Genomic DNA, 14,611 nt, shown 5'->3' on the forward strand with positions numbered 1-14,611 from the left:
CCACACTTTCCTCTACTCTTCACTGTAGGTCCAACCCTGGTTCGGGCTCCTTTGTCCCCTTCTTAAATAGGGCATTTGCAGAGGTGCTGATTGGGTTGGCCCTCACCAGAGGAGAGGGGGGTCTGACCTGGCCAGAGACCAGTCTGACCAGTTTTGGAGCAGGGGAAGCTTCTCACAGCTTCTTACAGGGGTTTTCTCTGCAGTCCTTTCCCCTGCTACCAAAACCCTGTCACCTAAACCCAGCACAGCTCATTACGCCCATTTGCAAACACTGATATTCTCCCACTGCCCTTCAATTCCTAACCCTCCAAACCGACACATCTCTCTGCATTTTGAGGTATGATTATCCAGGTTTTCTGGTCTATAACTTTCAAGTGAGGAGGAAAAAAAAGGCACTTCATGCAAAGAAAGAGGCAGGTGCCCCATTTGAACGTTATTCAGTTCAGAGCAAGCACTTGACTGAGCCAACGTGGTTCAGGACACCAGAGGCCCTATTTGGAGACAATTAAACAGAAAAAGCCTTGCTGATGTTGAATGACACCGGGTCAGAGTGCTGAAGCCCAGGTCTTCTCTCCACTCAGCTGCCCAAGTGCTTGTCTAACAGGGAGACCATACATCACATAGAGATAGCCAGTTTTGACAGCTGTGTTATCCTCTTTCCCCTCCAATACATACAACCCTTTTGGTTTTGGCCATGTCTTCTGTATTAAATTTTTCTTCTCATACTTCTATGCCTCCAGAAAACCTTTATATTAAACTCATATGCTCTCAAAATAATATCAAGGACAGGAGAAATTAAAGAGAGATGTCTCTACTGCTTCTTTTTCTATCAGGGAAATCTGAGCTATTTTGAGTGACGACTGTATTTTTTCACTTCATGCAGGTAACAAATCTTTTATTGAACACAGGTGCCCAAAAATTCATCCCAATGCACTGCAGTAACTTGAACAAGCATGTCCTGGGGATAATTCTGGCCCTGAGTGCTGGTAGTTACTGTACATACTTGCCTGATTAATTCCTCTTGACTTACAAAGGCATCCATCATGTCACAATGGATGATCTATGAAGCACACTGTACCTGAAACCCTCCCCTCCCCAAGTCATTTCCCCAGCATCTAAAACAGGCTCTTATCATTTGTAATCAGTAATTAATAACAAAGCATTCTCACTAGTGCAATTTTTCTGCTAAGGTTAATGTAATATTTCATCCCAGGCCAGCTGCTGTTTTATGACTTCCAAGCACGACAGTAAGTAATGTCTTTGCATAAGAAGTCATCCACGGAGTAAATCAATTAGCTTCTCTTTCATCAGCAGGCATTTTGCTGCAGCAAGGAGGGCTAATTACATAAAAATTGCTGTCTACCAACAGGAGTATGTACCCAAATTTTAACGTTGTACATTGACTTTTCTCTCGTGTCTCTATTCTGTATCTTTTCCATTAAGGAGTTTTTAATCTAGGATCAATCAAATACTGTGACTATGAGCCGCACTTACCACACTGTTATTATCTGCACAAATTTGCCTACAAAGATCAGCAACAACCACACAACATATGTTTTCAGTCTTGGTAAAACTTTGGGGCCACTTCTTGCCCTCAAAAAGGACACATACATATTCATGACCATTCGTCTCAGTTGCAAAGCATCAATAAATTATAATGCATTGTTCTTTAGATAAACTGCACTATTTCTCATAATCTTTAATTCAAATTGGGATATCTGTGCTGCTGTCCCTGTGAGGAAATTTGGCACCTAGAACATACATATGTGAAAACGGGAGAAAAATTACTGTATAACACCGCTGTATAGTGCTGGTGTAATCTTCTTGTCTACTGAAACTAGCAAGCAACTTTGGAGATCCATGTTTTTTTTCCTCCCTTTCGTTTAATACAGTAATTGTCTGGAATCTCAGGCTCTTGTTGCATGATGTAGCTGATGAAGACAGATGTCTGGCTCAGGAAGCTCATGAGCCACAGGTTGTTGTGCACTGGCAGAATATCATGAGTTGTTTTTCTTGTAGTCTGTCCTGGTCACCTGCTGCCAGAGACAAACACCAGGCAAACTGGACTTTTAATCCTACTCAATGACCTGCCCTTTGGTTCTCATGTTTCTAAGAACGAGAAGCTGTAGCACACAGAAAGAAACTGCACGGTGCTCAGTGCGCCTCAGGATCACCAAGGGAAGAAACACCAGGTTTCAAGCATTTGAACCTTTGATTCAAAGTGCTGCGGACAACGCACACAGAGGTCAGACCACAAAGCTCACCACCAACCAGTCCAGGAACTGGTACAGTTGCCTACAGAGTCATCCTAGTGACTGGAAATCAACTGAAGATAGAAAATTACCAACCCAGAAGAAAGTTAGGCGATGTGGGCTGAAGCAGGTCAGTGTTTGCTGATGCTATGCAGGCAGCCTGAGCCACAGACAATCACGTGGCAGCTCCCAACCAGAAGCATTTGTGGCCTGAAGTGACTGAGGATGTATAAACACTGTCTACAAGGTAACACCTCACTTTCTTCCTTTCACTTGGTGAGGAGGAAGGGAGAAAAAAGCAGACGTTACAAAAGAAACGGGTCATTTTGGAATGACTGCTCCAAACAAGTCCAATACAATTTCATAACACAAAGGCAACGTGAGGTCCACAGCTCTGACTCACCAGGTTCAGCCAATCACCAGACATCCTGCCTCCAGCTACACCAAAAGCAGCCACCTAGAAATGCATCTCCTCAACAAAAAGAAACGTGTTTGAAAAGGCAAGTAACAAATGGCAAACAGTGTGACCTTCAGTGAGAGCGTCATGTGGAAACTGAAACAAACTCATCCTTGGACTTGGATCTTAATGGATACAAGGCTGGATCTCTGCTGTGTTCCTCTAGATAGATCAAATAATAATAATGCAGCCTGTGTTTAATGAGAATTAAATGTCAATCTTGACAACTATAAGACAAATTCTAACTTAATTATTCTAATGCAATTACTTCCCATTTCTTTAACGTTTTGTCCATTTTGGTTTGCAATTTCTTGTAATTCAGTAGCAAATTCATTGCACCGAACAGATCAATGCTAACCACTAAAGCGTGCAAGCCTCAAAGTACGATGTTGTCCAATTCTGAACTGCTGGTGATTCCAGCTCATGGGCTGATCCACAATTATCGTTTATTTTTGGAGCAGTGGGGCTGTACACAGACATGCAAATTACAAGATACAGTTGTATACATTGTCTTCTCAGAATATGTCCTGCAAATGTTTGTTTACCCATATTCTTAAATTCCTGGGGTTTCATATTAGAAAACAAAAACAAAAACAAGATACAATGCAAGCTTATGTCACGTTCCTGCAAGGCTCTTCATCTGTGTTCAGTTACACCTAGATTTTCTCCTGTTACTTGCTGTGTAACAAAGCTGTAATCTTCTTTCTCTTTCCATTTACAACTATGTGTGAAAGAAAATAGTTCTGCTTAGCACAGATCCAGATTGGCTTTTAATAAACTCAAAGAAGTGGTATGTTTCAGCCCTCAAAATTTGCCACAGGTACCTCTGCACCTTATTACTAAACCTCTACCTGAAAATGAAAGGAAAAAAACAAAGATAACAGGGTCTCAAAGACATTCTTCACATTGCCTGCCATGTATGCAGAGACCACAGCCTGGAAATCCACTTACTTAGTGTAAATCCAGTTCAGTTATATTGACTTTTCTTCCCCTCATGGTATATTAGTGCTCAGGAAAAAAATCTTGCAGTGAAAGACCTAGAGAAAAAATCTTTTGTCCATAGACAAATGCACTTCCCACATTCTGTTCTATTACAACAGGCAAAAGAGCAAAAGCATTATTCCTACTTTTACAATAATCACAAGGTCAGACACTCAACTAAGACAAACAACTCATGGGCTTTGTCATGGACACTTTCTCTAGCCCTAATTCAGTGCTATCTCCACCCATTTACGCTCTGGTTCTCCACCAAATATATGAACAATTATGATCAGTCTACTGAAAATTCAACTGCAATTCTAACATTTAGCTCCTACAAGTCACCAGATCACCCTTTCAGTCACCTCCAGATCATTGTTACATTTGAACTCACTCAAATAAAATTTTCCTTTTTTTGTTTTTTTTTCTTTTTCCTTTTCTTTCTTTTCTTTCTTCCTTTCCTTTCCCTTTCACAATCATTTACCAAGCTAAAAAGAGATTCAAAAGACAAATGATGGCATCTGCAAACAACTCAAACAACTCCATAGAAGGAAACAAAACAGCACAGGATCAGAGAGGCTGTTATATGTCAACACAGTAAATACCCACAGTCAAATTTTCAGCTGGTGTAAATCAACCTGTCTCCATCTGGTTTTATGAAGGTAGTGCAACCTGATGCTGAACACATAGTAGAAAAACCTTATTCATGTTAAAACTACAACATTTTAAACCTGAGAGAGTATTGACCCTATCTGGCATCTATTTCAATCGATGGCCAAACTCTCATCTCCCCTGATAGGGGACAGCCAGGAGCATGCTCCATGCAAGACATATAGGCCCTTAACACCATCTCAAAGCAGGGAGCCCCATACAGCTGCCTCCCTTGCCCACCTCTCTTGAGGGTCCTGGAGACATTCTCAGGAACAGCAGCAGCAGGAGTCATGGTTGCACATCGCTGCCTACATGAGGAAACCTGAAGTGAGTGAAATGTACAGTGCACTCTATAGCAGAGGATGGCGAGCCATAGTTAGGTTCTCCTGTTAGATTATATCATGTAAAAAACATGCACATGGACACATTAAATATTTAAAGTTTCCCACCCTTAAAAAAAAAAAAAAAATCAAACTGCACCTAGCTTGTAGTAATCCCAAACCATAGCTGCAGGGCATCTTCCAGCAGCCTAAGTCTGGTGTTTGAATTATACAGATTCCTTCGAACTACAAGGAGAACTACAAATATCTCCTCGATCAGCTCCACCATTTCTCTGAGGCAACTAAACTGAGTGCCAAAGAGCTCCTGTGATGGCACACACAGCCATCGGCACCCAGGAGAAAAACGTGGGTGGTTCACAACACTGAGAATCCAAAAGGTTCTGATGGCCAAGGGTTAAAGATCCTACCAGTATTTTCATTATCTAGATCAGCAAGAGAGATATTTTGGCCAAAAAATGCTTTCTCATATATTTATTACATATTCACTTCTGAGATGACTTTACAAACGGCTGATTGTGACTGATTTAGCAAGGAAAGATTAGGGGTCCGATCCCTATCCTCGTACCATCACAAGTACTGGAGAATTCTGGTGGAACAAGCACCCTACTGCCAGAATACAGACCAGTCTCTAACCTGCCACCTTAAGAAAGGTGAGACAAACATCTCTTTGGGCAAAAATGGAAAAGGAAAGATGAACTATGTATTTGAAGAAATATTCTAGGGGTCATCTCCAGTCTGTTGTCTTCTATGGCAGCCTCTACTCACTGCCTTTTCTTGTCACTGTTTGCCTAAAACACATACACTTGCTTCTCTATTGCCAGTTCCCCTAGTATTGAGTGCAGCATGCAAAGCCCCATCCAAAAAGCGAACAAATATCAACTAAGAACAAAGAAAGAAACAAAACCAAAAAGCTTGATAGTAACAGATGCCAGCGAGCTGATAGAAACACTTTGGTGTGAAAAAATGCCATCTGCTTAGTTCAACATCGACTGCAAGAACTGCCACGCTTCTTCAAATATCAACTTTTCTGGCTGCCTCGTAGGCAAGCCCGGAAAGGGATGTTAATGGTTTGCTTGGTCAGGGTGTGCAGAAAGGAAGGAGAGGCAGTGAAGGAGCTGCCAGCTGCGTCCCCTGCTTCAGGAAGCTCAGGAAATCTTTTCAGTTGACCAAGCTTACAAGGGCTCTGAGATTACAGCCCTTCAATGGATGGAGACATATCTTTCTTATGGGATGTCCTTTAATGATGTTAAAGGGCAAGGGGCTTTTGACTGACACACAGCAGAACGCAGAGAGAATAATTAGTCAGCCAGCCTCTTTTCCCTTGCCTGCCCTTCTTGAGTACCCGCAAAAAGTCTTTACATTTAACCTGCAAATGCTAATATTTTTCCTTTGTAGCACTGGATTGTTCCTCTTCAGGGCTTTTACAGGCACTTTCCATTCACACAATGCTAACTCCCATAATGGTCAATAAAGGCCAGTATATTAGTATGGTAAACTCATGTTCCCAGCCATGCACAGAATTCAAATTGAATTAGAAAGTCAGCCTATGTGCATAAAAACAACACTATGGAGCAAATGGAGCTTTACTGCACTACATAACAGATATCACATATCTTTGGGTTGTTGTCAATTCTTCATATAAATACTTTAAATCACTTACACTTCATTTTGCACACTATGTAGTGAGTCTCTTCATAATCAAACAGTATTTAAAACATTCACTGCCTTGTTAAATCTAACAAGTTAGATTTATTGGGATAGTCACTTTCCTTAATAGCCAATTTAGTAAAACTCAATGTATTCATTGATGGATAAATATATAATAGGTGGTTGTTAAACCTTAATAAATATGTTTAATAGTCAGCTGGCATTTTCTGTCAATGGCAGCACTTCCTCTCGGCTGCCAACAGGAAATGCTGCTTCTGAATGTGCCAATTCAGCCCACGTGCAGGGAATAAATTGATCTAGAAGACTGAACGGGAGCACGAATTTCAGGTAACTTTCCTGCACTGCTTGTCACAAGAACAACTCTAGCTGAGATTATCCTATATTCTCATCAAGACCATCGGGTGTTAAATAACATGCAGTGTAAGGAAGAGTGTGAGCTACTGTGTTTGTCTGGACTCCACACAAGCAACGAAACAGGACAGGAAGGGCAGCTGGCTACCTGAAAGTCATATAAATGATATTAATATATTATCATTGCAATTTACGGTCTTACCACACTCCTTGTTTCATGTATATCATGTCACATTCTCTCATCCCACCCTGCCATTCTGTGTGTTGATCGACAGAGTAAATTACAATGCCTCAGCTTCTAGCTAGGAGAGCTAAAGATACTCTTTTAAGGCTTTTAGGTACCTAAGAAAAAATTTTAGAGGAGTCCACATCATTAGACGACTAAAAACCTTTAAAAATCAGGCCCTTAGCTCGAACTGTAGAACTTTGGCTAAACTCTGCAGGTCTCAGGATCAGTTCTCCAAGCTGAAGGTAGCTACGGCATATAAATGAGAAAAAACAGACCAAAATACCTTCAAGAAAGACTGTATTTGTACGCTGGGCTGGAAGGTTTGATCATAGCCATGAAACACTCACCTGGGTGGGATTATACAGTTCCTGGAGTGGGCTTCTGGATCCTTTCCTGCAGCAAATGTCCATCCCGAATGGATTTCTACGCATTACTGCAAGAGGAAATTGAAAGGAATACAGGTTAGCAACAATGGTTAGCAGTAACCTACTGCAACATCTACAGCGAGAAGAGATTTCTGACAGACCAGGGGATTCTAGACAGTGTTGTGTCTTAATTCCTGATTTTACTTTCCCTAGAAATAGTCCGAGAGCGAAATCCTTTATCTATTGTGGAAGTTACTGAAAAAAAAAAAGCTCTCTGGTTCCCCTCTTGTAAAAGCTGTTATCCAACACCTTCCAGCTTAGGTGCACAAAAACTCAAGCATAGGGACCAAAGTGACAACAATTTTCAGCAGTGCTTCTCTGATCATTAGGGAGCAGTTGGATGGATTCCTACAATCAGCATCTCTGAGAGGCAACGTTTGAGCCTCTCTCAGTCTAATACAGAAGTACACAGGAATCTAATATTAAAACATTGATTTTAAAGCTTTTGGCCTAACATTTCGGTTTCTCCTAGAACCGACACTCAGCTGTACATGACGCACATACAGTCAATCATTGCTGCACTTCTTGCTACAAACTATATTTTGCTCAACATACTGCAACTGAATATTTGAATGATTCGAAAACCAACATATGCTATGTCATCCCAGTTGAGACCAGCAGGTTTTCAAATCAAAGGCTTTGTCAAAGGTCTGACTGAGGCAGATTTTGGATGATTGTTTCCAGGAGAGACTTTGATCTGAGCCCCAGCAGGCACAGAGATCATCAGTTTCAAGTTAGACTTTTGTGGCCATAAAAGTCTACACAAGAAACCATTCAGCTTCAATCACCCACTATAGTCACGAGATAAACAAGAGCTTGCCTGTCCTTCCTATCTCACGTGGTCCACATCACCCTCTGCAAATGATCCTCTGCCCCAGCTTGCTCTGCAACCTATGGAAGGAGCATCAGGCAATCAGATGCCTGCATCAGGCATCGCAGCGAGGGCCAATATGTCTCGTCACGGTTTAATTAAGACACAACCAAAAGGAAAGAAGAGACGTTCCTGCTGGGAATCCGAAGGCATCAGGCAGAGTCGGGCAGGCTTTTACCACCGCTTGCCATGTTTTGCAACCAGAAACGACTGAAGTGTCCCATGGCAACGGTTCTGAGCTGCGCCGCTTGCAGATAGGATATTGCAGGCTTCAAGCCAAGAGTCAGAGAACACAGTCAAGTAATGTTTTAACACAGAGGGCTAATACGCAATCATAACTGATACGTCACATAGTAGGAACCACAGAAAACTGTATACGGCTCCAGTCTGGAAACATAATAGATTCCTTTGCTCACATCTTATCTATTTTTGCAATTGAAGGTAATCATCTAACAATGTGCCATGTCGCTTTTCCCCTGAACAAAGAGAGATTCCACAGGTCTTGTGGCAGGAGTCGGTCATATATGCTTGGTAAACAAACTGGCTTAATGGTTTGATTTTCTCCACAATTAGGATTGTAATGTTATTAGAGGCTATAATTTTAATTTACACATTTAAATATTTGATTAACTTCCAAGCATCTTTAGTCACGCAGCCAAGTATTACAATTCCTTTGTTTTTGTGCTAATGTGCCTTTTAAAAAGTTAACTTTTTAAAAGTGTTTAAAACAGTTAAAAATTTAAAAGATTTTTCATGAGTAATGTCAGTTTCCAGTGTCTGAAAGTGCTTTTTTTTGGGAAAAAAAACACTGAAGTGAGAGTGTGAGACATCCAAAAGTTGTTCTAACTACAGAGCTCCTGTCCATCCCATCTCCCTCCATACTCTTGTACCAAGAACTGTGTCCAGGAGTGCCCCAAAAATAATTTTTTCAGCCCCATTACAAGAAAACTTTCTACAACTCAGCCTTCCAGTCAACAGCAAAACTCACTGTTTCCATTTAAAAACACAAAGCAGGGGGGAAAGGGAGAGGGGAACGTTTCAGTGTATCCAGGTCATTAAAGTGTGATTAACCAGGATCCTGCAACACTGATTCCTTGTTCCAAACTGAAGAAGCATAATTCTAGTGTGTTTTTTCCCTAATTTATTACTTCACTTTCATTTCCATTAAATACATTAAACAGTAACGTGCATAAACGTAGCCCTTCCTGCTTCACTTAGCCAGCAGGTATCAACACAGCAACACTTTCTATGCAGCGATAACAGCCATAAAGATTAAGTATTTGCACAATGTGCAAGATTTGATTCCCAGATGTAAACAAACAAACAAACGCAACTGTCTCCCCAGCAGAAGCTAAATGCTAATGTAGAATCTTGGTCACAGAAAACATTAAATCTTTTTTATGATTCCCAATATACTTAATTGGTTTGTTTTTTCAATAAAGCCTTTAGAAGACGACTGCAGAGCTAGCACAGCAACAGCGCTCGGTTCCCGGTTTATCGGTGTCAGGAACATCATGCCCTGATGCAACTGTACCCAGCACCTCTGTGCACACCAAGAAAATACTCGTGTCTGAAATTAACTGCAGTATCGAAATAAAGGGGAATACTCCCCTCTCCTCAGCAGAAATCCCGCTTGCATCTTTTGCAAAACTGTCCTCAGGCAAATACCTATCAGGAATGTTTTTATATATAGTTCAAAACACTTTCTAGCATGCCTGTGGACAAACTCACCCCTCAGGGCTCCTGCAACCTGTTTTCTACTGTCTCAGCTTCTCTGAGGCAGTGATTTATTACGTGAATGACATGACCTTTTGGGCCTGAATCTCATCTATAGCGATCTGCAGTAAGAAAATCATAATATGGATGCTAAGTGTATCTATACTAATTTTACAAGACTTTCACTAAGACTCTGTCAAACTATTGTGGTAGCGAAAATTAAAAAAAAAAAATCAAGCCCTTTACCTTCACCAAATCTTCTCATTAACATAGTAAATGTCTAAATTTCCATTTTATGGCTTGGGCTGATCTCCTTTCATAATTATCATTAGATTATAATTAACTATAATTATTGCATATGCATGGCTCCAAGAACTGATTAACAGATCACGTTCATGCACACCAAGTGTGTGAAGCAGCTGACAGCAGCATTTAATGCCTTAATGATTAAAGAGTGGTGTTAATACTGCAACTGCAGCAAAATCAGCAATACCTTGAATTTTGCCAGGACGGTGAGCAATTGAAAGAACTGTTATCTTGCTACTTAAATACAAGGAAAGCTGTAAGAACTAGCTGTAAGAACGAGACCTTTCTCCCATCTCTTGGACTGATTTGTCGAAAATGCAATCTTGGCTCATCTTGTTAAAATCTGTGGAATCACTGTTCATTAATTTAAAAGCAAGTCTGGAAAGCATGTTATCTAGGCACTAAATTTCAGTTTCTCAAGAGAGAAAGATAAACAGTCCTGCTGAATTGAAAGCTTATCAACATAACAACCATCATTGTATATATACATAGATAGAAGGAAACTACATGTGCAGGCCTTAAATTACCTCAGAACAGAAGCATTCCATGCACAACTTCTAGAAAACTCCATTTATACTCACTAGTACCAAGAGCAGGAATTTGACCTGTGAATTAGAGAGTGCTGAGCACGAGAACACTGTGCTCCTCAGTCAAACCTTCCTCTAGTGTCTGTGCAGAAAAAAAAGCCCAGAGGTTTTGCCACCCTCTTGAGCCATTAGATGACTATGAATTAAGATATAGATTCCAAATTAAAAACACCCTTTGGAAAGGCATGGTTTGGGAGCATACTGAGAGCTTACAGGTCATCATCCCGGTCAGGCAGCCTTGGAAACTCCTGTCACAGTCCAACAATCAATGTGTTTACCAGCATCGCCTCTCCAGGTCTCCCGGGTGCTGATCCCATGATGGCAGAGGCAGGGTTACAAGTGACAGGGTAAATGCCCGTGACAAGGCACTACGAAATCTTGGCATCCTTGAGAGGGGATGTCACCTCCAGGTTGCATCTAGCCAAAAATGCAAGACAACAGTACCTGAAATAATGGACACAGGTGGCAACGTGCAGGCAGGCAGGCATGGTATAAAGCCTTCATTTTTTTGTGTGACATTTCAGAGCCTGAAGATCATCCACATGGAAACATGTGAACCAGGCTTAAGTTGTCACCTCTACATGGCAGAAGGCATTTATAATGCACTTGGTAACCTACAGAGACCTTGTCCCAGAATGGGAGACCTCTGGTATTCCCACAGGATGAACAATGACGGGAGAAAATACTGAAAATAAGAAGCCTCATCAATGCAATTTCTGCTTCTCGCTATCAGGAGCTACAGAGAAACTCAGAGGGGGGACACGGTGGCCTTTCTCTTGAGAGATTACTGGCCTCAAAAGCAATGTGAACACTGAGGCTATCTAGACAGAAGAAAAGGGAGGGAAAAATCAAGGGAACAGAGACTCTTGGAGATTTAAAACCATAAAGGTCACTCTCTCACAAAGTGTCAGAAGGGCAAATGAAACCATTTCTCATAAGCCTGTGTGGGATCAAGTCACAGAGGAGATTTTGCCGGAAGAGACACAAAAAAATTGCCACTTCTTCCACTGGACTTGCAGAGACAAACAAGTGACATTTCAAACACTGGGTGTGTGCATTAAGCAGCCACTTGTATCACTATCATCCCACAATCCCGTAAATGTCAGAGGCTCCCATTTCCAAGACTTCTGTAGAATAAAAGTTACCCGACTGCTCTCTGGCAACGACTTCCAACTCTGTAATGTTTACTTTACATGGCTTGGGCTATTCTAATTACTTTCAAGATAACAAAAAACAAATGTAAAAACTTCACCTCTGTTCACTGCCTCTTAAATTAACTGTCTCATATTACCAATATTTGAAAAAAGTTCTGAGGACATATTAATATTTAACTTTTCATTACATTGATCTAAAGTACAAAGACAAAATTCCCTAATACAGCATTGCTCAAAGCTGATATACATAATTCATTCCACCTATTCGGGATACATGTTTTCTCACTGAGGAAAAAGTATGCATTGGCAGCAACATCATGAGACTCCGGTTGAAGATGGGATCTTGTTCTTGTTTTATAGAAAAAAGTCAAATATATTTCTCTTTTGGTCTGATATATCTTCTTTTTTGGCCTGATTTCTGTATGAAAGGCTGAAAATTGACAGCAGTCTGCTTGCTTCTTTTGGCTGAAGTACATTGCTTTCCAGATAATACTGCTGTTCAACTGCCCCTAATTTCAGGTCAGGGTTAATGCTTTCCATGGAGCACCTTAATGACTGCAAAGAGCAGGTACATAAGCTAGCAACTTCTCCTAGAGCTGTAAACAACTGAGTTAGGGCTGCACATGCTCTACCCAACCTAGACAGAAAAAAGTGCCACTTGGTCCAGGCAAAATATCAGCATCAAAACAGTTACATCTTTGACATCTCTAGCCATGTTTAAACAAGCTAGTGCCCTCAAACTTCCTGAATTTTTAAAACAAGACGAGAATAATTAATTATATCCATACTGTAGGTTTAGAGATTCTCTTCGGCTAAAGATTTGGACTTGATTTTTCTTCCAAACTCTTGCCTATACTTCTGTTATGACCCCAAAGCAGCATAGAAAATTAATTCTATTGGGTGCATAGGATGAAGCACTGAAGTACACATTCAAATACTACACTAAACACCTTCTCAGAGACACTGAGAAATCCATAGCTCAATCATAAGCATATGTCTGTAAATGATATTATAAACCTACTGCCCCATCTGTACCGGCAAGAATTGTGCTCAGGGCAAACAGGTCACATCCGAATACGAACCAAACAAGGCTCATTCCAACAATATTTTGCACATGCAACACTCTCGAAGCATGAAAATACTCAGGGCAAAGTTCAAGTAAGTGACCTTAGGAAGCAGCCCTTTTCCAGAGTTCGTCAGAGGCTCTTGGATTGAATTTTTTGTGATTTGGAACATCCTGTCCACATATCTTTCAGACATTAAGCTAAAATCACGCTGAACAAGCTTTTCATTAGTAACCAGCTCGTTCTGCTTCAGCAAAATGAGCCCTCCATAATAATTGACGACAATCTGCTCTGCAAGACTTCACTTAAGCCAAGTTCAAACCGCAGACAAAATCGGAAACTCAGTGACAAAAAGACTACCTCATTTCAAACTTCATTAGAATTCCTATGCTCCCTTCTACAGACTAATCAGGCTAAGGACACCGAACAGTACGAAAGGGTTAATTTTTAATAAGCAGCCAGGAGCATGAGGAGTGAATGCAAATGCTGTCACCCAGCACTGGCTCCAGAGCCTGAGTAAGGAGACTTGTAGATAGCTCTCCTGGCAATGATTTATGAACACCAATCCTTCAGCAGCGGTTCACAAAGATCAACGGATTGATAGCAACATCTTGTGACATCTGGGGCCTTGTGCTTTGCTGCATTCAGCTCAGGATTTTAGAGTAAATTATCGGTCCTTCATCCTGAGACCGCAGGTACAAGGATTTATGACTAAACTCTTGTCTGGCCTCTTTCATTTTCTTAAGGCAAAACTGCAGCTTTCTTCACTGGAGCTTGGGAGGTCTATTTTTAGAAAGTAAAAATCAGATTAGGTATTGTATGTGAGCTTGCCAAAGTCTTAAATGCAGAGAATGAAATAACACCTCTTCTCTATATTGATGGAGAACCAGATTTTGCCTCACACCGACAGTAACTAGTAACACGAGGTTTTACTCAGCGTGAGAAACGAGCAAAAATCTACGGCCAGAGCACGTTATGCTGTGCACCACCACCGTCCCTCATGGACAAACTGACAAACTAGAGACCCTACTGAGCTGGATGCTGTATGCACATAGCAAAGAAACAATCCCAAAGCTCCAATGTTTCAGAGGTCCACCTGAGATGCCGCATTTTGGGTTAGCTATACTGGTTCATTGATTCAACAGGTTCATCCTGCCCTCCCCTGATGTTTCCACTCCCACTCATGTACCAGAGGGACTTACTAAAGTAAGACTGTGGATTGATACGACAAAAGCGAAGAATGAAGACTAAAGAAGAGTTCACATCTTAGTGAAATAATTACAGCTGAGACGTGCAGCAAGCCATTACTTATGGGACCAGGGATCAGCAAAGTAACAGTCCCCAGTTCACGGATGAGAAAAAAGAGGCAAAGAGGTTAAAAACTTCCACAAAGCAAATCAGTTGCTACAGATTGGATTCATTTCAGGAAGCGAGATGTCTATTCTAAGCTACTCATTTAAGCTTGTACAATTAACGGAGAGCTGCAGCTGTACAGGTAGGTTGCCCCACGTGCCTCTGGAGGTGGCTCCCCTCCTTTTCACTGACCAGGAACCCTAGATGG

The 14,611-nt window shown here is 41.2% G+C and overlaps 1 protein-coding gene across 3 annotated transcripts in view; it reads right to left on the bottom strand.

Annotated features, from left to right (window-relative positions):
* CHST11 (carbohydrate sulfotransferase 11) overlaps positions 1-14,611 on the bottom strand; it is a 179,497-nt gene that overhangs the window by 92,061 nt on the left and 72,825 nt on the right. For 2 of the 3 annotated variants that reach the window (XM_086611140.1, XM_086611138.1), the window contains exon 2: positions 7,269-7,360. In XM_086611140.1, the coding sequence (XP_086467266.1) occupies positions 7,269-7,360 (92 nt within the window). The remainder of the gene's footprint in view (positions 1-7,268; positions 7,361-14,611) is intronic. The other variant, XM_086611139.1, reaches the window with a different exon arrangement.

Source organism: Tauraco erythrolophus, chromosome 4, assembly GCF_009769465.1.
Source record: "Tauraco erythrolophus isolate bTauEry1 chromosome 4, bTauEry1.pri, whole genome shotgun sequence".
NCBI classification, from domain to species: domain Eukaryota; kingdom Metazoa; phylum Chordata; class Aves; order Musophagiformes; family Musophagidae; genus Tauraco; species Tauraco erythrolophus.